Below are 22,552 nucleotides of genomic sequence, written 5' to 3' on the forward strand. Positions count from 1 at the left end.
CTCCTTGGATTCTGGAACCCACTCCAGATCTCATTTCACATCCAGCAGGTCTGAATCCATCTGACTAACCTCCAGTGCTTTTAAGTTAACCGCATGGTTTCTCCAGTTCCCTTGATGACCAGGGATCCCAAGCTGTTGGACAGTGTTATGCATATTTTGTTCTCATCCCAGAAGCTATCTGTGACGCCCAGCAATCTGTGACACCCAGCAATCAAGGAGCCTCAGTCCTCACCACTAACACCAGAGAGGGCGTCTCCTATATGAGGAAAGAATAACAAATACACACAGTAAAGTGTAATTCCACTTAAGAGCACAAAAAGATCACAGTCAGTCTGGGGCTGGTTGCTCCCTTGCTCTCCAGGTCCCCAATAAGACTCCCCACTGGCACAGCTATAGGGTCCAGATCTCAGCCTAGCTGACAAGCTAACCTCCAGTACCCTCTCTGTCAAAGCAGTGCTTCATGTCCCTGCCCAAGTAGCTGACATACCCACACACTTTGAGATAAGTATTTATACAACTTCACAGACATTCCTGGGAAAGGCTGACACAGATTCCCCAGCTGTGCCTCTTTACCCAGACTATACAGTAGTAATTACTGCCACCACCAGCTAATATTTATCAGCTACTAAAAGGCCCTTAAAAGGGTGTCCAATTACTGTGAAATATTGTGGCCGTGGTGGTGCAGCAGTTAGCGTTGTCGCCTCACAGCAAGAGGTTCTCCGGTTCGATTCTCGGCTGGGGTGCCTTCTGTGCGGAGTCTGCATGTCCTCCCTGTGGTCACGTGGGTTTCCTCCGGGTGCTCCGGTTTCCTCCCACATCCCAAAGACATGTAGTAGGTGGATTGGGCACTCTAAATTGGCCCTAGGTGTGAGTGTGTGTGTATGCATTCTGTGGAAGGTTGGGCTCCGGGCTGGCAAGTCGACACCATAAAAAATTCCACTGCCAATCATGAGCGGACAGATGATCCGCTGTGGCGACCCCTAACCGGGAAAAGCCGAAAGAAGTAGTAGTAGTAGTATAACTTAAGCAATCAAGGCTTATTGGAAGGGCTTATTACAGGATCACTTATAAGCATGCAATGTACTCTAGAGCTTAAATTATCTCTACATAAACCAGCCCAGCCACAGTTGAAAAGAATTTAAAAATATTTAATAATAAATACTAAAAGCACAAGACAGTACTAGTACACCACAGTGCTATTTAAGAGTACAGAGATCAAACAGAAACTTACAATACAGTAGGAAAGTTCTGATCTGAATACAGAAAAACACTTAGTCTAATCTTTATAATTCCTGGCTACTTTTAGGAGAAAACACAGTTCTAACATACTGCTTACATAAAGAGGGCATAAGGCAGTGCTGATTTGGATAGTCAAGATCAAAATGCTTACAGTCTCTATCTCTGAGCAATAGTTTTTAAAATCACTAATAAACATTTATGCTGGGCCCTCACAGATTATATCATTTTGACACTTTGGTTTTCCCAGTATACACATTACATCATTTTGACACAGCCTGCGGTTCCTAGGCCAACAGGCTACATTATTTAGCAAGTTAACACCTGCTCAGGAAGCTACAACAATAAAAGACATTTAACATGTACACTCTAGTAATTATTCCTTAAGTTAAAACAATAGAAAGAATGTGCTAGCCCAGACCAAATGGCTCCGAGCTCTAGAGATCAAAAAAACATATAAGGCATCATTTTAATTTCAAAGAACAGACTGTGAAATGCTTGACTTGGTTTTCCTTACAGCAGGTGGCAATGTTGCTACAATCTTGAAGTTCACATTTTACAGTATTTTCCTTCATTTAAGAAACAAGCCTGTATTTTACATTTATATTTACAAATGCCAGAATTATGTATCAGATTCTATTTGGCTAGACTGGCAGCCTTCACCCTTCTCTACCAGTCTTCACACTGTCTACTCAGAGAGCGTAATCAAGTAAATGTAGTGTGGTAGATGAGGATTTGATCTTTTTTTTTCAACTCCCTTAGAGTCTGGTTTGTATTTCTTTGCTGAGTTTTTTAATTTGGCTCTTGTTTTTCTATGATACAGGTTCAGCTGTCAACCATATCTAATTATCATGTTGGCAGGGATAATTTTCCCTTGGCTGCTCTGAAAATTTCCAAAGCAGTCCTGAAAAGCATATTTCTTTTGAGTCTTTTTTCAGTCAGGATCCTGCCCCTCAGTGGGTTTACTTTTCTGCAAATCCTTGCAAGTCCTCCTTATTTTGCCTTCATCCCTGTCAGACCTAAAGTTATCTTGCAAGACCTTGTTCCTGGTGACTTGTTACCTTGGCCTGGAAAGTGTCTGAGCTACAAGCTCTTTCTGTTACTCCTCCTTGTTCCACAAACATAGGGTCTCCATTCACACAAACCCTTCTTTTCTCCCTAAGGTGTTCGCCAAGAGTAATTTGAGTAGGTCTGTTCATCTTCTAGTATGTTTTCTGAATTTTTCTAACAAGTGCAAATACTTATGGCACTGTTGGAATGTGAGTAGACAATTGAGATTTTACTTGCAAGGACAAAGTCTTCAGAAAATCCATTCAGCTGCTTGTTTACTTCTTGAAATTCAAATATTTGGAGACTCTTGTCTAAAGTGACATTATCCAAGTGGCGTTCAGACTGTATTTCCTTTGCTTATGCCTTGAGAGGTAGGACTTTGCTTAGTAAACCTAAAGGTCAGTCTGCTAGAGTCATGGCTACTGTAATGGCCTCTTTTTTTTTTTTTAGTCGTGCTTCCTTAGATGATTGTGCAGCAGCGACCTGGGTGTGCCCACACACACCTTTGTTTTTCAGTACAAGCTGGACAGTCAGTCTAGATCCAGGGCATCTTTTGGCTCCGCCATATTGCAGAATATCCTGCCTTAGATCCTCGTAGGGATTTTTACATGGCTGGGAGCTGTGCTAGACGTCAAAGGCAACCTCAGATATGAAAGTTATGTACTTACCATAATATTAGATAGGTGTTGTCTGTCTTAGTCTGGTTAACCCCCCCCCCCACCCTACTCCCATCTCTTTGGCAAGTCTTTTCTCCTCGGATGACTAAATGGGAAAAGTTTTACTGCTCTCCTTTCTTAGAGCTCTTTTCCTTCTTTATGTAGAAATTATGCTTTGGTGTTAAATGGAGATAGGGCAAACTTGATCTGAGGTATTCCTTAGGGAGTGGAAGATTGTGGGGAGGTGGAACCTGGTGAGTTGAAGTCTTGCACATTTGGCATGCATCGAAGAACCTGCAGGTTGAACCAGACTGAGACAGATAGCACAGATCATTAGTTATGCTAAGTACATGAATTTTGATCTGATGATGTCCTTTTCACTCCTCTGCTTTTGGGTTTGCATCTGACACTTGGATCCATCTCAGATGCTTCTAGCAAGTCATCGGATCTTAAGTGCTCAAGCTCCTTCTTTTACCCATAATTCCCTGCCAACCTAACATACATTAGATCTCATTTACCACCATTAGCTTCAGACACGGATTCCTTTACTCTCCAGTGTTTCTTGGAGTTATTCAAGTTTTCTATTACTGTTGGTTCATGAGGTAGCTTATCTTTGTATTTTACTGTTTTTTTTTCCCACCCTTCCATATTATGTAAGCCAGTTTAGCTATATATATATTTTTTTACTTTTTTGAACTGCCATTTTTGGTATCTTTACTTACTCTGTGGAGTACTTTAGCCACCATTGTTGGTAGCACCGCCCCCCCTTTTTTGTCTGTGTTTTATCCCCTTTCTATGCGTGTGTGCGTGTATAAATATATATATATATATATATTTAATAAAAATCTATTTTATATAAAAGTTTATTAAAAGTTTTTCTCTAGTCTAGAGTTTATAAGTGCATTATTCCTGCTTGCTGTCTTGTAGAGTTTTCTGACATGTCTGATAAACCTTCACGATTCAAAACATGCATTTGTTGACACAAGCTTCCCAACGCTGATGCCCACACGGAATATATATACTGTCTAGTCCCTGCTCACCTCGAAGTAGACTGTGTAATCTGCTCTGGTTTCAATTCTAAAGCCTTAACAGATCTCAGAAATAAGCTAGTTTTAAGAGGTCTTCTCTCTTCTACTACTAATTCCTTGGTTGCTGGGGCTCAACCCCCCCTTCCAAGAAATCTGACAAAAACAAGCCTGATTCTTTGTCAAAGGAGAAGGAGCTTCAGAAAAGGTGGTCTGATCCTTCTTCAGCTTCAGCTTTAGCTCCTTCAGTGGAGACTCCTGCAGAGGAACAGAAGAAGTTGGATCTGACCATTCTAAAACTCTGGTCCTCTCTGGTCTAGTTTCATTTGGTTCCCTTCTCCTTTCCTGGAGGGGTTCCGGTGAAGACGCTGCAAGCCACCATCCACCACATCCTCTCTTAAATTTTCCAGAAGCCTCCCGGAAGCCGGTGTAGACAGCATGATGAGGAAGTTCCTCAGAGCACTAATTCAGATGGGGTTTCTCCTGGCTTCAACCTCAACTGAGTCTGTGAGCCATCACTTGTCTTTCTGTCTGTTGGTATCTCCTTTTCTGATCTGACCCTCTGTTTTGGAGCCTTGAGATCTGAGATCCATGGGTGGTGTCTACATTGGATCTGAAGTCTATTTGTTCATTGACTCCGATGGTTCCCTTGAGCTGACCAAGTATTTCAGAGCCAGAAGTCTGTTGGAGCTGAAGTATCAGTTAATGAATCTGGGGATTTGGAGTTGACTCGCCTTTGGAGATATCTCTCCTCCTTGGAGCCTCAGTGCTGGATAGGTCAGGTCTGACTCCTTCCAAGGTTTGAGTGTTAGTAGGGTTGTAAGAGCTCATGGTTTGAGATATTCCTCCTTTGGCTCCATCTACTTCTTTGTCCCATAGTTCTGCCTTTGAGGCTGTGGAGAGGGTTTTCTCCTTGGCTAGAGGAGAGACATCCCCGCACTCCTCAGTTCAGGCACCCCTGCCTCATGTTGTTCTTTTTTGTGAGTCTCGGTCATCCCTTTCACTAGGACAGCCAGGCTAAACTAGTGTCCAGCAGATTCATTAGCTCTTTTGATGCTTCCCCAGCACATCTTACTGAGGAAGTCCTTCAGAAAAGAAAGTGGAAGATGAGGCATCTAGCACCCTCCAGGAATCTCTCACAGAGGACACTGATTTTGATGAGGAGGAGACCCTGGATCATAACCTAAAGGCGTCTTTTTTGAAGACATCCTGGAGCTCCTGCAACAAAAAGGTTGGTTGGTCCTCTGGCACCTCCTCCCAGGATGAATCCATATTTCTGGAGCCTTTTGAATTTGGCCCACCTACTTCATGGTTGACTTCCTCAGCCAGCGAGCTGTATGACCTTGTCTCTCGGCGGACGTGAAAGTAGCTGGATACTGTTGAGCCGATACTGAAAAGACCTACAGGACAATATTTTACCCCCCCCCCCAAAAGACCGCACACACTGGAGCAAGGCAGTACCAGTTGATGCTATGGTTGTGGCTGCAGCCACAAAGAAAGAACTGGCAGTTATTCTGTCCGTCCTCTTAATAATCTAGATCTTTTGACAGATTTAGGGAGTGTGTGTATGCTTAAGTGACCTTTTCCTTCAGGGCGCTGTATTACTTGGTACATTTTACAAGACTGCAAAGAGGTCTGACCAAGGAACTTGCCAGATCTCTGGGTCCATGTTGTCTGAACATGGAAACCGAATCTCCTCACAACTGACCACCCTCCGATCCATCTTGAATGCATCTATGAGGTCGATCTCCCATGCTGCGGAAGGTGCCTCTTGGGCTGTGAGTTTAGGCGTAGCCATCAGGAGACATGCCTGAATGCTTTTATGTGATTTTATGTAGCCCTTTAAGTCTTTGTTCATCAATGCTCCCTTCAACATTTTTTCTCTGTTCTGCCCCAAGGTTAAGAACACGCTGTCCAAGTGTGAACAAGAGAGAAAGACCCTATCTGCTGTGGGTGTACATTTTTCAACCCCTCAAAGATTTTTCTCTAGGAATTGGCGAGGAGGTAGAAACATGTAGTTTAAGATATCCTAGGGCCCTTACCAGGATTCCGAAGATAGTTTCACCAAGGGCAGAGTGTCAGAATGGAAGACACCGGCCTCATGGCAAATGAGGCCTGCAGAACCAGGCTATAAGAATCCCTTCTCAGATAAGTCCTGTCAGCACTACTGGTAGGAGGCCTGACTGTTCCCCTCTGGGGCAGTCAGGGGATGTTTATGTGTGTGTACCAGAGAGGCTGGTTATCTATTAAAAGATTTGTGGGTGCAGAGAATCCTATCCACAGTTTGTACAGTACCATTTTCTTTATCCCGTCCTACTATTGGTAAGGGAAATTCCCTTTTTTCCACCCAATCGGAGGAAAGCAGCAGCTGTAGAAACAAAAAAAGCTGCTAGAAAAGCGAGTCATCCATGAGCTCCCCCCAGACGAGAGGGCCCAGAACTTACTCAAGATTCTTCTTAGTGCCAAAAAAGACAGGGGACTTGAGACCTAGTCTGGATCTCGCAAGCTAATTCAGTTTGTGAAGTATTCAAAGTTTTGGGTGGTCACGGTTCACTTCATTTTGCCTCTGCTGTGAAAAGACAATTGGATTTGCAAATTCTTCAGGATTCATACTATCATATCAAAATGAAGAGGCACTCCAGAAGGTTTCTGCACTTCCAGCTGGGAGCCAGTTAATACGAGTTCAGAGCACTGCCCTTTGGTCTCACTACAGCCCACAGGGTGTCCACCAAATGTATGGTGGTGGTAGCAGCTCACTTGAAACTGCTGCCCCAACTAGGCATTGATTTCTGCAGGCAAGGGACTACTTGCTCCAGCTGTGTTTTCATCTGGGAATCATAGTCGATTACAACAAGTCTTGACTCTCTCTGTGGTGTCTGGAGTTCGTAGGTGCTCGTCTGAACACAGTCAGTCAGATAGCCTTTCTTCCCGCTTCTTTTCCCTCTAGTGGAAGAAATACAGCGAGGCCTCAAGTAAAGAAAGTGTTCCAAAGTTGTTATGTTCCATCCTGGTCAATATTTCAATCCCTTGGACCCATGGCAGCTCCTTTGGCTAGGTTCTATATTAGAATACTTCGGTGGACACTCTCGACTCAGTGGTTCATTCTTCAACTTCCATTATCCACTCCAGTCAAGATCTCACAAGCATACAGAAGATGTCTTTGGTGGATTTATTTCAAATCCGCTCTACAAAGGCAGTCCATTTGTTCTTCCCCTACCCAAGGCCAAGGTGACCATGTACACCTTCCAGTTGGTGTATGTGGAGGGCACTACTTGGGAAGGAAAGTTCAAGATATGTGGTTTCCCAAAGAGACCAGGATGCATATCGATATCCTGGCTATGAGAGCAGGCCTAGTGTTGCAGGCTTATCAAGTGTTTCTTCCATCTCGGACAGTTGCCATACAGATGGACAGTATGATAGTAGTATGATACATCAACAAACAGGGGGAGGAAAGCAGATCTTACCTTCTTTTTCGAGAGTCTCCGATAGTGCGACAGTGAGCAGTCTCTTCCAGTTGCTTTCTAAAGGCAACACGCATTCCATGGAAATCCATTGTAAATGCAACAAACTAAGCAGGTCCATTCGAACACATCACGCGTGATCTCTGTGTTAAAGTGGCAGAGAGAATTTTCCATTGATGGTGCCAACCATGCTGTGACCTGTTCGCTTCACCCCTCAGCAAGTGACGCAGCTTCTTTGCCCTGATCCCTGTTACAGGGGGGGTGGGTTTCACCAAAAGATGCCCTAGTCCACGATTGGTTCTCCAGTCTTCTTTATGCTTACCCACCGTTATCCGTAATTCCCAAATTTCTTCAGAAAGCAGTTTGGTTGAGGAGTGCAGTTAATCCTCATTGCATCCTTCCGGCCTCATCAGATTTGGTTCCCCTTCCTCTGGCCTAATCTTTGGCCTCCACCTTGGGTTCTGGATCCAGCTCCAGACCTCCTGTCTTACCTGATGGGTAGAAGACTTCCAGATTCAACAGGCCTCAAACTAACCACATAGTTTCTCCAGTTCCATTGATTGATGGTCAATCCAGGCCCTCCTCCCTAGTCCATCATATCTTATCTTCTCAAAAGGCTTCCAGTAGAAAGTTTTACAAAGGTAAATGGAAATTATTTGTTTTCTGTGCCCTGGTAAAGATCTGCACCCTTTCTTAGCACCTGAGCTATCTGTTCTTGAATTTTTAGCTTCAATTTTCAGTGAAGGGGCTAGCTTCTCAACTTTTAAGTCCAGTTGGCTGCCATTTCTAATATTCCCGTGGGAGAAAATAACTCTACATAGCCTGTTCTAAACTATGAAGGGCCATTCTCAAGGGAGCCTTTTTATATAGACCAGCATTAAAATATTGTTCTCCTTGAGATTTAACTATCATACTTCAGGTCTTAATGCAATCTCCGTTTAAACCTTCAGCCAAAGCAGACCTTAACATTTTTTGTCTTGGAATACCACTTTCTTGGTCGCTATCACATCAGCTAGATGAGTGTCCGAACTCCAGGCTTTATCTTATAACCCTCCCTATCATGTTTTTCACAAAGACAGGGTGCCCTTGTGAACAAATCTATCTTTTTTTGCCCAAGGTAGCTGCTGAGTCCAACATTAACCAGGTCATTAATCTCCCAATTTTCTTTCAGTATATGCTTCACCTTTTGGCTGTGCATAGACAGTTTCATTTTTACCTTCTTATAATCAAAGACTTCAGGAACTATGACCAGTTATTTGTTTCCTTTTCTCCTAACAGATTGGACAAACCTGTATCCAAAGTTACAGTGACCAAATGGATGACCGATTGTCTCACCTTTGTCTGTGGTAAACTGGGATTGCCCTTGCCTAAGTCTCCAGTAGCTCATTCCACATGATCTGTGGCAGTTCCTTCAGCCTTTTGGTCAAGAGCTTCAGTAGATAATATTTGTGAAGCTGCAACTTGAACTAATTCTCACACCTTTATCGCTCATTACAAATTAGATTTGATCTCTGGGAATAGAGCAGCCTTTGGCTCTGTAGTACTCCGTAATATCCTTCCATGAGAACTTACCAAGGTTACAGTAGCTGGGGACTCTGTCCCATCAGTTGAGGAATTAATGAATGAAAAGGACAACATCAGATAAAAAGTAATGTACTCACCATAACGTTCCATCTGTGTTTTCCATTTTTATTCTTGCTCAACTTCCCATTCACTTGCCTTTTCTTTTGCTTCTGGAAAGATCCAAGAGTTGTAAAGGAACCTCTGTTCCTTGTTTGAGCTTCAGCTTCCCCTTTTCACCTGTCTACCTTTGTTAATGTGTTTAATTGGTTGTCCCTTTATGTCTAGGGGCAACAAACTCGATCTAATGTTTGTTAGGTTGGTGGGACATCGTGGGTAAAGGGAGGAGCTCAAGAGTTCTAGGATCCGATGATCTGGTAAAAGCAGCCGAGTTGGATCCAAGTGTCTGATCTGAGCCCATCAGTTGAGAAAGAATGGAAATGATCAACACAGTTGGAATGTTATGGTGAATACGTAACCTTTTTATTGATCTCTTCTTCCTGTATCCTTAGCTGCCATAACAGAACTCTCTAACCGTATACCTAAATACTTCATCTTATGCCCCAATAAGTATAGGTATTGCTGAACCAGTCCATGTGTGAGTATATAGATTACTGATATAGCTTTTATTTTTTTTTACCTTCATTAATTTGATATCCCAAAAAAGTCTGGAAACCGTCTCAAACTGCTTCATAACACTGAAATTATATTTTCTGGATCTGTCAAGTGTAAAATAATGTAATCTGCAAATAAAGTTAACCTTTCTTAATTACAGTACCATTTCTTTCCCCCATATCTGTCTTGTAACCTCGTCAAACTCCATTTGTATTTTGTCCCACTTGCTATTTGCTCCTACTTAAGATTTTCTCTTTCCTAATAGCTCTCATATCATTTCCATTACCCATTCCTTTAATATCTGTCTCTTTTCTAGCATATTAGTAGGGAGGTGCCAGTGTTTAATTTTTACTTCATTACCCTGCATTCTTGTCTTAGTTTTTATCGTTGCATGATATGAAGTAGTGATTGGATGTGTGCTGAAGCTTTCAATTAAATGGATATGCTCCTGTGAAATATGATATCTGAAGTAGGCAGACTTCATTCGTCTGCAACCTGTGGGTATCGGATCCGATCTCGGATCCGAGCCGGCAATTCAAAAGCTTAGGCTCCGAGCTCCTAGCTCCTCCCTCTTACCCATAACCCCTTGCCAAGCCCTGACTGACCTCCAGATTTCGTTTGCCGCTTTTCAAGAAGCAACGGAATTGTTGAGCTCCTGGCGTTGGTTAAGATAAGAGTTGAATTTTTGACTGAAAAAGTTTTCAAATTTTCTGTTTTTCTTATTAATATAGTTAGTGTTGTGTGTGGTTAAGGCTTTCCTCCCTCTTTAGTTTAATTTTCTCGGGTTTTTCGTAGTTTGTTTGTGTGTGTGTGTTTTTAGGCCTTAGGTTTGTGATGTCTGAAGCCCCTAAGGCTGTTTTCTCAAAATGTACCGAGTGTGGCCATAAGCTGTCCCCAGCAGATGGTCACACTGCTTGGGGTTTGAACACCTGTCTTCTGGTTGTACCATTTGTGCAGGGTTCAACCCCCGGGCTTTAAGGGAACGGAGGTCGAAGTTGGTGCTGGCAGGTCTTTTACCCCCAGATACTGCTTCGGCCTCTGTCCCTTCCATTCAGCAACCAGTTGCTGTGAGTTCTCCCCCTCCGGCTGGGACTCAACCTCCCTTAAATTTGCCGGAGGGGAAGGATTCTTCGAGGGAAAGACAGAAGGAGAGGCACAGGGAGAAGCACCACAAGAGGAGAGCCGAGACTTCTAGTTCGGCTCCTCCATCTAAGCGGGCCTCCCCTGTGCCTTCTAGTCTTCCTCCTCCTCGGCTCCACTCCCCTCGGTTCTCTCCTGGACCCGAGGAGGAGGAGGCTAGCCCTTCCAGGAGGTCCCCGAGGCGGTTCTCTAGGTCCGCTTCGGTGGCCTCCTCTAGATCAACTTTTTCGATGAGCGAAGCTGATATGGACCGGATGATGAGGAAATTCATCCAGGCCCAAATGCAAATGGGAGTGCTCCTAGCCCCCCCCCCATCCGGGAGGGGCTTCGACCCCTTTTTTCGCCCCATTAGCTCCTTCTCCGACCCATACCACGGGTTCGGAGCTATCGGCGCCGTGCAGATTTGGATCCGGGGGTGGTTCGGATCCGATAGGTCGGAGCACCTCGGATCCGTCCCATCCCTTGAGTGCTTCGGGTACTTCGGACCCGACCTCTCGGAGCCGAGGGCCGAGCCTCGGATCCGAGGGAGCAGGTGTGTCTTCGGCTCCGTTCAGGTCGGAGCACACTGGTCTCTCGGATCCGACGGTTTCGGCTCCGACTCCGATCCGTGCGTTGGATCCGAGTGGGGGTCGGCTCTCGGGGCTTAGAGAAGCTGGCTCCCCCTCGGCTTTCAGCGTTATGGAAAGGGCACTGTCGAGTACATCCGGACCCCCGGTCCCTGCCACGGCTCCATCCCGCACTCCTTTGCAGTTGGGCCAGGCCCCCACCAGCCGGTCCCAGGGACAGCCCGCCTCGATGTCCCAAGTGGTTCCCTTGGAACATCCATCAGCTGAAGAGTACTCCTCGGACAGCCCCCCCGATGAAGTACCTCGGAAGCGCAAGTGCAAGAGGAGGCACATGGACTCCCCTGAGTCCGTCACTGAAGACACGGACTTGGATGAAGGGGAAGGCTCCCCTAGGTCACCCCCTGAGGACGTCTCATTTGGAGACATCATGGAGATGTTAAGGATCGGGGGGGGTGGTCTGCCCCCAAGGCTTCTTCGGACGAGTCTGTGTTCTTGGAGGCATTCGAGGTGGGCCCTTCTACCTCTTGGGTGTCCCCTCCTGCTGACCCCCTGGTGGATCTTATATCCATCAGGGCGTGGAAGGATCCGGACACCATTGAGCCAATCCCTAAGCGCCCAGACCGCATTCTTTCTCCTCCATCAGACCGCACCCACTGGAGTAAAGGTCCCCCAGTAGATGCCATGATGATGGCTGCAGCCACGAAAAGGGAATTGGCCCAGGAGAGTCCCTCCGTCCATCCTCCGGGCAAGGAGTCCCGTTCGATGGATCGCATTGGGAAGCGAGTTTTTAGTTCAGCGACCTTCTCCTTGAGAGCGCTGAACTACATGGCACATGTCATCAGGATGCAGCGGGATCTGATTAAAGAATACGCTGCATCTCCCCCGGAGTCCATCTCGAGTGAGGATAAACAGGTTTACTCCACCCGAATGGCCACTCTCAGATCAGTATCCAATACATCTATGCGGCTGCTGTCTCATGCTACTGAGGGAGCCGCTAGAGCCAGCGGAGCAGGCCTTGTCTTGAGGCGACAGGCCTGGCTCCGCCATTGTGACTTTGCAGAGCCCTTCAAGGCGACCTTCGCGAATGCCCCTTTCGATGGTTCTGCCCTGTTTGGCAAGACTGTTCGCGAGACATTAGTCCAGAGCGAAAAGGACGGGAAGACGCTGTCTGCCGTCGGAGTCCGCTTCTCAGCTCCCCAGAGGTCCTTCTCTAAGAACCAAAAGGGACAAAAGAAGATGTGGTTCCGGAAGTCGCAGCAGTCCCAACCTGCTCCGGATAACCAGTCCTTCCGTGGCAGAGGAGGACGGGGAGGTCGTCGTGCCAGAGGCAGGGGCTCCTGGCAATTTTGGGTCCAGAGAACCCTTCTCTGAGAGACCCACGCAGCAGCCCTGAAGGGTTGCCCGGCTGTCCGTCTCTGGAGGCAGTCGGGGGGCGGTTTTCGATGCACCTGACTTCTTGGGAGTCCATAACAACAGACAGTTGGGTGCTTCGACTTATATCCAGAGGATATTCAATACCCCTATTCAAGATTCCCAAATCTCGCAGCCTCCCAGATGTTCCACCCGACCAAAGGGAGGCGGCAGCTATCGAAATCGAGCAGCTGCTAGAAAAAAGAGCCATCCAGAGCGTCCCCCCAGATCAAGCCGGATTAGGGTTTTACTCCAGGTTCTTTTTGGTGCCAAAGAAGACGGGGGACTTAAGACCAATCTTAGACCTTTCCCAGTTGAACCTGTCAGTAACCAAGCAAAAGTTCCGGATGGTCACCCTACAATCTATACTCCCCCTTTTGAGGGAGAACGACTGGATGTGTTCCATAGACCTCAAGGATGCGTACTACCACATTCGGATGGACAGACGATCCAGGAGGTTTCTTCGCTTCCGGCTGGGAGCCAGTCATTATCAGTTCAGGGTCCTCCCCTTTGGTCTCACCTCAGCCCCCAGGGTGTTTACCAAGGTGCTAGCGGTGGTAGCGGCCCACCTGAGGCTCCAGGGATTACAGGTCTTTCCGTACCTGGACGACTGGCTCCTGACGGCATCATCAAGGCATCTCCTGTGCTCAGCCAGGGATTACTTTCTTCAACTAGCACCACGGCTGGGCATCACGATCAACTGGGAGAAATCTTTTCTGAATCCAACTCAAATTATAGATTTCATAGGAGGAAGACTAGACACCAGATCAATGCGAGCCTTCCTCACCACAGACCGTATCGCCAGCCTGAGGTGTCATGTGTCAGCGATCCTGCAACCATCTCCAACTGCAGCTTCGGTCCTGAGGGCCCTAGGTTCTATGGCGGCAGCTATCCCGCTTCTAATTCATGCCCATTTACGAATGCGGGTTCTTCAATGGACCCTTCAAGTTCAGTGGTCTCCTCTTTGTTCGTCTCTAAACGCTCCGATTGCGGTCAGCAGAGCGTGCAGGGACTCCCTTCTGTGGTGGCTTCTTTCTCCGGAGCCCCTGGCAGGGAGACCTTTTTGCGCTGCATTTCCCCGAGCCACAGTGACCACGGACGCTTCTTGCCTCGGGTGGGGGGGGCATTCTGCAGGAAAGATTGTCCAAGGCACGTGGAATCCCACAGAGACGTCATTGCATATAAATGTCCTGGAAATGAGGGCGGTGCTCCTAGCGTTGCAAGCACTTCACCACGTTCTTCCTTCAGGGACTATTGCGATTCAGACAGACAACATGTCAGTAGTCTGGTATATCAACAAGCAGGGAGGAACCAGATCTTACCCCCTTTGTCGAGAGGCCATGAGAGTCTGGGAATGGGCAATTTCCACCAAACGCTTTCTGGTAGCAACGCACATTCCGGGAAAGTCCAACATCCTTGCGGACAAGCTCAGTCGCACCATCCTGTCTCCTCACGAGTGGTCCCTCAATCTTCAAGTAGCGAAGAAGATTTTTGCCGTTTGGGGGCAACCCTGTTGCGATCTTTTTGCTTCTCCCTCAAACGCCAAATGCGACAATTTCTTCGCTCTGCTTCCCCCACCGGGGGAGTTCCCGAGGGATGCTCTGGTGCATGCTTGGCCTCCCGGTCTCCTTTATGCCTACCCTCCACTTCCTCTGATGCAGAGGCTTCTGCAGAAAGCCAACAGTTTGGGGAGCAGAATGATTCTCATTGCCCCATTCTGGCCTCGACAACCTTGGTTCCCCTTTGTATGGTCTCACAAAATCAATCCACCATGGATTCTGGATCCAATTTCGGATCTCATCTCTCACCCTCTGGGAATGCCAGTTCCCAATCTGCGGACCCTGAAGTTGACAGCTTGGCTGCTCCAATTCCAACCTTAATTAGGACTCCCGGTATCTCTTCACCGTCAAGGCCATATTGGTGGCTGCTCATAAACCTTCCACCAGACAGGTTTATCGGAGCAAATGGAAGAGGTTCTCTATATGGGCAGGACAAAGAACTGTGGATCCTTTTTCAGCACCTATATCTGCGGTGCTGGATTTTCTAACAGACCTCTTTCATCAAGGGGCTAGCTCTTCCACGGTTAAGGTACAATTAGCAGCTATCTCGCATTATCACATTGGTCATGACACAGCTCCCCTTATGACAGCGAAATTATGCAAAACTTTTCTCAAAGGAGTTTTTCTGTTAAGGCCTCCAGTCAAGGAGGTTGTACCGCCTTGGGACTTGTCTTTAGTCCTGCAGGTCCTTACTGCTCCTCCTTTCGAGCCTGCAGCTTCTGCTGATTTAAAATACCTTTCCTGGAAGACTGCCTTTCTGGTAGCTATCACTTCAGCCAGAAGGGTGTCTGAGATTCAGGCTCTATGTGTCAAACCGCCTTACCTTTCTTTCTTCCCTGATAGGGTGTGCCTCAGGACCAATCCATCTTTTCTTCCGAAAGTCTCTTCTGAATCCAATATTAACCAGTCAATCAATTTGCCTGTATTTTTTCCCAAGTATTCAAACAAAGGAGAATACAAATTGCATTCCTTGGATGTTCATAGACAATTACGGTTTTATATTAACAGGACAGCTGACCACAGGAAATCAGATCAGCTGTTCGTCTCCTTTGCTAAATTTGCTCTGGGTAAAGCAGTATCTAAAGTCACTCTGTCTAAATGGATTGCTAATTGCATTCTGCAGGCATATGACACTTCAGGCAGACCTGCTCCTCAGAGGGTTACGGCTCATTCTACTAGGGCAGTTTCTCAGCCGCCTTTAAGTCCCGTGTTTCCTTGGATGATATCTGCTTGGCAGCTACTTGGGCCTCGCCTCATACTTTTATTTCTCATTACAAGGTGGATGTTGTTTCTAGAGGAAGAGCATCCTTTGGCTCAGCGGTGCTCCGGAACATCCTTCCATGACGGCCGCCCAAGATTCAGGTAGCTAGGGACTCTGTCCCACAGGTTGCAGACGAATGAAGTCTGCCTACTTCAGATTTAGAAGTTATGTACTCACCATAACGTTCCATCTGAGTAGGTGACTTCATTCGGATGCAACCATCACCCCCTCCATCCCCCTGACCTTTAGAGAGCGAGTATTTATGCTTTTTTAGTATACTGTGGTCAGTACTTTGAGGCAAACTCAATCTGAGGTCAGTCAGGGCTTGGCAAGGGGTTATGGGTAAGAGGGAGGAGCTAGGAGCTCGGAGCCTAAGCTTTTGAATTGCCGGCTCGGATCCGATACCCACAGGTTGCATCCGAATGAAGTCACCTACTCAGATGGAACGTTATGGTGAGTACATAACTTCTAATTCTTTCCTCTCTAGCCTAGTTATTGTACTTTGGAGAATGTGTAAAGTCTGTTTTGTTTCCCACTACTGTATTCAGACCTTCTCTATATTTTTGATCATATCAGTTTCATCATTTTTAAAGTGCTAAAACTGTAATATGGTCATGTTTTTCAATTCTTTGACTTTGATACCTTGTTGCATAGAGAATAATGTCTTTTTGATGTGGAGTAGTTTGATAAAAGTCTGATAACCCAGGATTGTAACATTGTATATGTACTATTATCCTGTTTTGTTTACAGTTGCTCACTGTGCTTCTTCCCGGCAAATCATCTCCCATTGGAAGAACTGCACACGGAATGATTGTCCTGTATGTCTCCCATTAAAACATGCTAATGATAAAAGAATTCAACAGTGTAAGTGATCCATTGTTTTTTATTTTCTTGTTTAGATAAAAAAAAATAAGAGCAATGGTTGTTAGAGGGGTCTTTTTAAATCAACCAAGTAATCAATAGGGTAGTGTATATAAGTCATAACAAAGATGCATTGCTTTGATTGGCCTCCGGTTCAGAATGCTGTATACATAAAGTCACTAAGTAGGTTTTTGATAGCATTGGCTGGCATTCTATCGAGTAGCATAATTTTCTGAACAGTTTTTATGCACATTGTGTATTCCACTTTTTTGCTTTACTTGCACCTCTCAGTTTGATAATGGGACATGCAGAGGATAATTACTGCTTTGGGACTGAACATATGTATATTATTAGTTACTAGTGATCATGACCTGGACTGTGCGATGTATGGCATGTCAGTCAGATGTCCTTCTATTCTCATGTTGCAGTATTCATAACTGTAGGGAGGTTGCTGCCTGCAGCACCGGACATCTGGCCAGTATACCAAAGTCTTAGGAACAGGGGTACGTGCAATGTTGCACGTCAGAGGCATAAACTGATGCCGGCTGTAAAAGTGGCATCTGCACATACCCACTTCAAACTTTTCTGCCGCAGTGATTTATGGACCTCTGATCGTCAGCCCCACAAATCAAATTCGCTTGTTTGTTTCAGCCGTCCGATATAGATAAGCACTCTTTGGGTTTTTTTGTTACCTTTCGGAAAGTGTGGTTGTAGAAGACAAATTCCACATAAGGCCATGCATGATAAGTGCTTATTCTGTTTAGGCCACGACCATACATCTTGTGACACCTGCACATCTTTTGTACCAGAGACGCTATGCAGCCATCTGGCTACCTTAAAACTTTACTTAGAAAACCAGAGACTCCGGCGTCTAGCGTTAGACGTGAAGGGGTGAGGTAGGTGCCTCCGACAAACTGACTCTGAAGAAGGCTAAGAAAGTTAGGCCTGATGCCCATGCTGGGCACCTCAGGAGTCCAGTGAGACTCTCAAGGCAGATGCTAGCCTAGGGTCACATTGGATGTCCGTTTCAACAGCTAGAACTGGGAACCATTGTGGAAGCCAGTTTGGTGAAAACGCAGAGTGCATCCACTGAGGTTGATCAACCATCAGCTCCTGATGGCGAGGGGGAACCACAGCTTGTGGCCTCAAAGGGGCCTAGTACCGCCTTTCCATCTTCCCGGGCATCGGCTTCTAAACCAACGCATCGTTCTACTCCTCTAAAGAAGAAACCAAAATTAAAGCATAGAGAAGCACAACCAGCTCCTGGATGGGACGCCTTTTCCCAAAATCTTTTCAGAACTTTCCAGGCCTTCCAGTCTCAGGTGCCACAACCAACCCCTACACCTGTGCAGGCCTTAGAGGGTTCAGAGGAAGAACTCTCTTCCTCTGATGAATCACTTACTTATTGTTCCCAGATTGAATCGCCATGTGCCAGACTCTCTTGCTAAGTCACAACTCTCTACTGTGCTTTCTACCACCTCTCAGGTGACCAGGCACTCCAAGTGCAGATGTTCATCGTGTTTCACTGTTGCAGTCATTACATTTGGGTTATCTGCTTGCAGGTAGCCTTCAGTTGGCCTGATTATCAAAGTCTTAGGTCCTGCGTTGGTTGCTGTCTCATCTTCCATGACGTCAGGTAGTCAGGGGGTGTAAAGCATGCAGCTGACGCCATTACCCTAGTCTTTCTTGCCATGCGATGCCCGAAGCAGAAGCAGTTCTCAAGTGCTGGTCGGCCGACTCCTGAAATTTTTGTTTTCGAATTTCAGATCCGAACTCTTCAAAAAAGCTAAGTACCCCGTTGGGGATCCTTTTTCTTGCTCTAAACCAATGTCAGTAAAAGTTAACAATTATATTTCTTGTGGAAAGCAAATACCTCATAAAGATTTTCATTTGTACTGCATTCCTTGCTTAGGCCGAGACCACAACGTCCCTCGTTGTCGGTTTTATGCCTTATTCAATACTCAAACTATTCATCGTTGGTTCATTTTCGCATCTATTTTGTTATTCAGTTTAATTATCCAGAAATGGCTTCGGTAAGCCATCCGACTACCAACATTCCGAAAAAACGTAAAGATAAAGACGGAGACAGATGGCATAGGTCCAAAGCTGCCGACGGCGCTTCCATTAAACTAGTCACCGCTACTCAGTGAGGCTCTTTCGCAGCCCCTGATACCTGCTACTTCAGATTCGCAGGCTTCTACTGAAACCCATTCGGAGTCCAGTATGCCGCGAGATGCTTCTTTGACTATGGAACCTGGGGATGTCTCTACCTTGGATGGGTCTGGAGCCGCTGTGCAGGCACTGGCTTCCGAGGGTGTATTCAGGCCTACTGACTTGCATATCAAACCGACGCCATCTTCTTCTTCCAGGCCTAAAACTCGATCCACGCCTAGAAAACCGACGCCCAGACCGCATGGTCAGGCCCCTATGCCTAAAAAACAAATGATAAGAATGGCTGAAGACCTTATTACTCTACTCAGCTGAAGCCACCCTTGTCCCTTAAAGAGACTTAGAACTGATTTTCCTTCTGATTCTTCTGATCAAGATTATGAAATTTCTGTTTTTTCTATTGACCAGGATTTGCCCTTATCTACCTATGAGGATTCGGATGCAGAGGACTCCATTCCCTCTGCTTCCCCTCCAGAAGATTTCTCTTTTGGTGAAACTTTGCATACTCTTAGGGAGCATTTCTGCTGGTAAAGCCAGGATTACTCTGACTCCAAAAGAGGCTTAGGGAATTCTTACTCCTACCTCAACACAGGCCTTTAGCTATCCCTCCTGTACTGGACATTGTAGATGATGCCTTCTTGGAATCTAGCCTGGCCCCAGACACTTTACCTCCGGCTACCAGGAAACCTGACGGGTATTAGAGTACCTGACTCTCACAAGATGTTCTTTGTGTTTCACTGTTGCAGTCATTACATTTGGGTAATCTGCTGGCAGGTTGCCCTCAGTCGGCCTGAATAACAAAGTCTTGGGTCCTGCGTCAGTTGCCATCTCCTCTTCCATGACATCAGGTCGTCAGGGCTATAAAACATGTAGCCGACGCCATTTTAATCCGTCTTTCTTGCCGCGCAGTGCCCGAAGCAGAAACAGTTCGCAAGTGCCGGTCGGATAACTCCTGAAATTTTCTTTTTTGAGTTTCAGAACCAAAGTCTTCAAACTAAAGCTAAGTACCCTGTTGGGGAAACTTTTTCTTGCTCCTTACCGATGTCAGTAAAAGTTAATAATTGCATTACTTGTGGGAAGCAAATACTCCATAAGGATTTTCATTTGTACTGTATTCCTTGCCTAGGCTCCGATCACAACATGCCTTGCTGTCGGTTTTGTGCTAAATTTAACCAACGCACTATTAAGCGTCTGTATATTTTTGCTTCTAAATATTTTGGCTCAAGATTTAACTACCCTGAAATGTCATCAGTTAGCAATCCGGCTACCGGAATTCACAAAAAACGCAAGGAAAAAGACAGACAGACCGTCTAGGTCCAAAACCAACGACGGAGCTTCTCCTAAGCCAGTCGCCAGTTTGCCGGTACTCAGTGAGGCGCTTTCGCAGCCCCTGATACCGCTACTTTTGAGTCGCAGGCCTCTACCAAGATCCATTCGGAGTCCAGTATGCCACGAGATTCGCAAAGTATTTAACCCGCAGATGTCTCTACCTTGGATGGGTCCGGAGTCGCTGAGCAGGCGCCGGCTTCTGAGGGTGTTTTCAGGCCTCATCATTTTTATATTAAACTGACGCCATCAACAAAAACAAGGTCAAAAACAACTTCTGTGTCTAAAAAACCGACTCATGAGCCATGCGCTCAGGCCCCTATGCCTAAAAAACAAATGATCAAAATGGCTGAGGATTTAATTATCTTGATCAGGGGTTCCCAAGCCCCCCCCCCCTGCTAAGAGGCCTAGGCAAGGCACTGATTATGAATCTTCAGATCAGGTTTCCATTTTGTCCGATTCCTATTCTGATCAGGACTTTTCTATTCCACCTTATGAGGATTCTGATGCAGATGAAGCCATCCCATCTGCATCTCCTCCTGAGGATTACTCTTTTGGAGAGACTTTGCATACTTTAAGGGAACTTTTTCACTGGGAGAGTCAGGACTTCTCTGAATCAAAAAAGAGGCTTAGGGATTTCCTCCTCCTTCCTCAGCATTGGCCTTTGGCAATACCTCCTGTTTTAGATATTGTTGATGTGTTCTCTGGATCAGGCATGGCTCCTGATTCCCTGCCTCTGGCTTCTAGTAAGCCAGACAGATTTTACAGAGTTCCTGACTCCCACAAATTTCTTTTCAAAAAATCCTGCTGCTGATCCTGAGACTATTTATCAGGGTCCCAAGGGTATAAAGGCTTCTACAGCCAAAAATCCTACCTCTTCTGATAGAGATTCCAGGGCACTGGATAGATGGGGTAAGAAGTTTTATATATCTGCAACCTTGTCAGTATGGGCTTTAAACTGCCAGTTTCATATGCTTAAATATCAACAGCATGTTATGAGCATGTTATGGGCTTACTGAAACAGAACATGATGTTAATTTCTGATTGTGTGGAAAATAAGGAGTTACAGGATTTATTGCATTCAGCAGAACAGGTTGGAAAGCATACTTTGCAATGTGGTTTTGATTCCTTGGAGGCCTCTTGTAGGGCCACCATTACTGGATCTGAGATGAGAAGGCATGCCTGGCTCAAGGAGCAAAATCTGCCTGATCATGTTAAAGCTAAATTGCTGGATGCCCCTTTGCAGCATGATACTCTGTTTGGTAATAAGGCAGAAGAGGTTTTAAAGAAAATGGAAGACAAAGCTAAATCTATGCAAACTGTAAAATATTTCTTGCAAGTGCAGCCACCTAGGTTCAGTAGGCACTGACCTACTAAAAATTGGTCCTTTCCTGTGTCCAACAGAGCCCCTCAGGGCAAACCCAGGCGCTCAAAAGGCTCCAGATATCAATCACAGGGATCTTACAGATCAAAGCAATGGGGTGCCTCCAACTCCAAATCTGGAGGTAACAAAGCACAACCCTACAGTAAGCAGTCTCAATCACTTTCCTTTACCATCTCCAAGCACTTATCTTTTGGCAGCCCCCTTGGGGGGAAAACTAGCACTTCATGCTCAAAATTGGCAGTTAATAACCCAGGACAAATGGGTGTTAAACATAGTATCCCAGGGGTACAGATTTCATTTCCATACTTTGCCAATACCAAACAGATGGCCAGATCTGCCACAAAACCAGTGGGCAGAGGCCCAGAAACAAGTCATGTTCCTCATGGATATGAGGGCTATTCAACCGGTACCAGAAAAGGAAAAAGAACAAGGATTTTATTCAAGACTGTTCCTGGTACCCAGAAAAGAGAATTCATGGCATCCAATACTGGACTTAATGATTCTGAACACATTCCTGGACATTCCAAAATTTAAAATGTTGACTTTACAACAGCTACTGCCTGTGCTAGGCAAGAATGCTTGGTTAGTAACTCTAGACTTAAAAGAGGCATACCTGCATATCCCAATAAGGGAATCTTGCAGAAGATACGTCCGCTTCAAAGCAAGTTTTTTTTGCATTACCAATTCTCTGCACTGCCCTTGGCTTATCTACTGCGCCCAGGGTCTTTACAAAGTGCCTGGCACCATTAATTGCATTCTGCAGACAAAGAAGCATTCAAATTTATCCTTATCTGGGCGAGTGTCTCATTCAGGCAAAGGATAAGGACACTCTTCTGCAACATCTGGCATTTGTAAAAAGGCTTCTAGCATGCCTAGGGTACACCATAAACGAAAATAAATCACAAATGGTACCCTCTCAAATAACTACATTCCTGGGTGCAAGCTTGAATTCAACTTCCCAGATGGCTTACCTCACGCCAGACAAACAAATACAATTGACAACATACTTCAATCAAATGGCAACAAAAACCCAGTTTATCTGCAAGACAATTTCTGCAGGCTTTGGGGTTCATGGCATCCTGCATTCTACTAATTCCATATGCAAGACTGCATATGAGGAAACTTCAGTGGTACCTAAAAAGTTTATGGAGTCAACATTGTCACAGCCTGGAAACAGTGATTCCTCTCATTCTCTGCCTACAACAGGAGTTTCTTTGGTGGGCAGAGACATTTCACCAAAACAAGGGACTGTCATTCACTCTACCCCCTGCCA

General features: G+C 45.7%; 1 protein-coding gene across 1 annotated transcript in view; it reads left to right on the forward strand.

Annotated features, from left to right (window-relative positions):
• LOC122816509 (CREB binding protein) overlaps window positions 1–22,552 on the forward strand; it is a gene marked incomplete in the record, with an annotated part of 4,149,155 nt that overhangs the window by 588,762 nt on the left and 3,537,841 nt on the right. Inside the window, 1 exon segment of the mRNA XM_044089341.1 lies at window positions 16,290–16,403. Coding sequence (XP_043945276.1) covers window positions 16,290–16,403 — 114 coding nt within the window.

This window comes from Protopterus annectens, chromosome 12.part0 (assembly GCF_019279795.1).
Source record: "Protopterus annectens isolate FY-2018-M chromosome 12.part0, PAN1.0, whole genome shotgun sequence".
Lineage (NCBI taxonomy): Eukaryota > Metazoa > Chordata > Ceratodontiformes > Protopteridae > Protopterus > Protopterus annectens.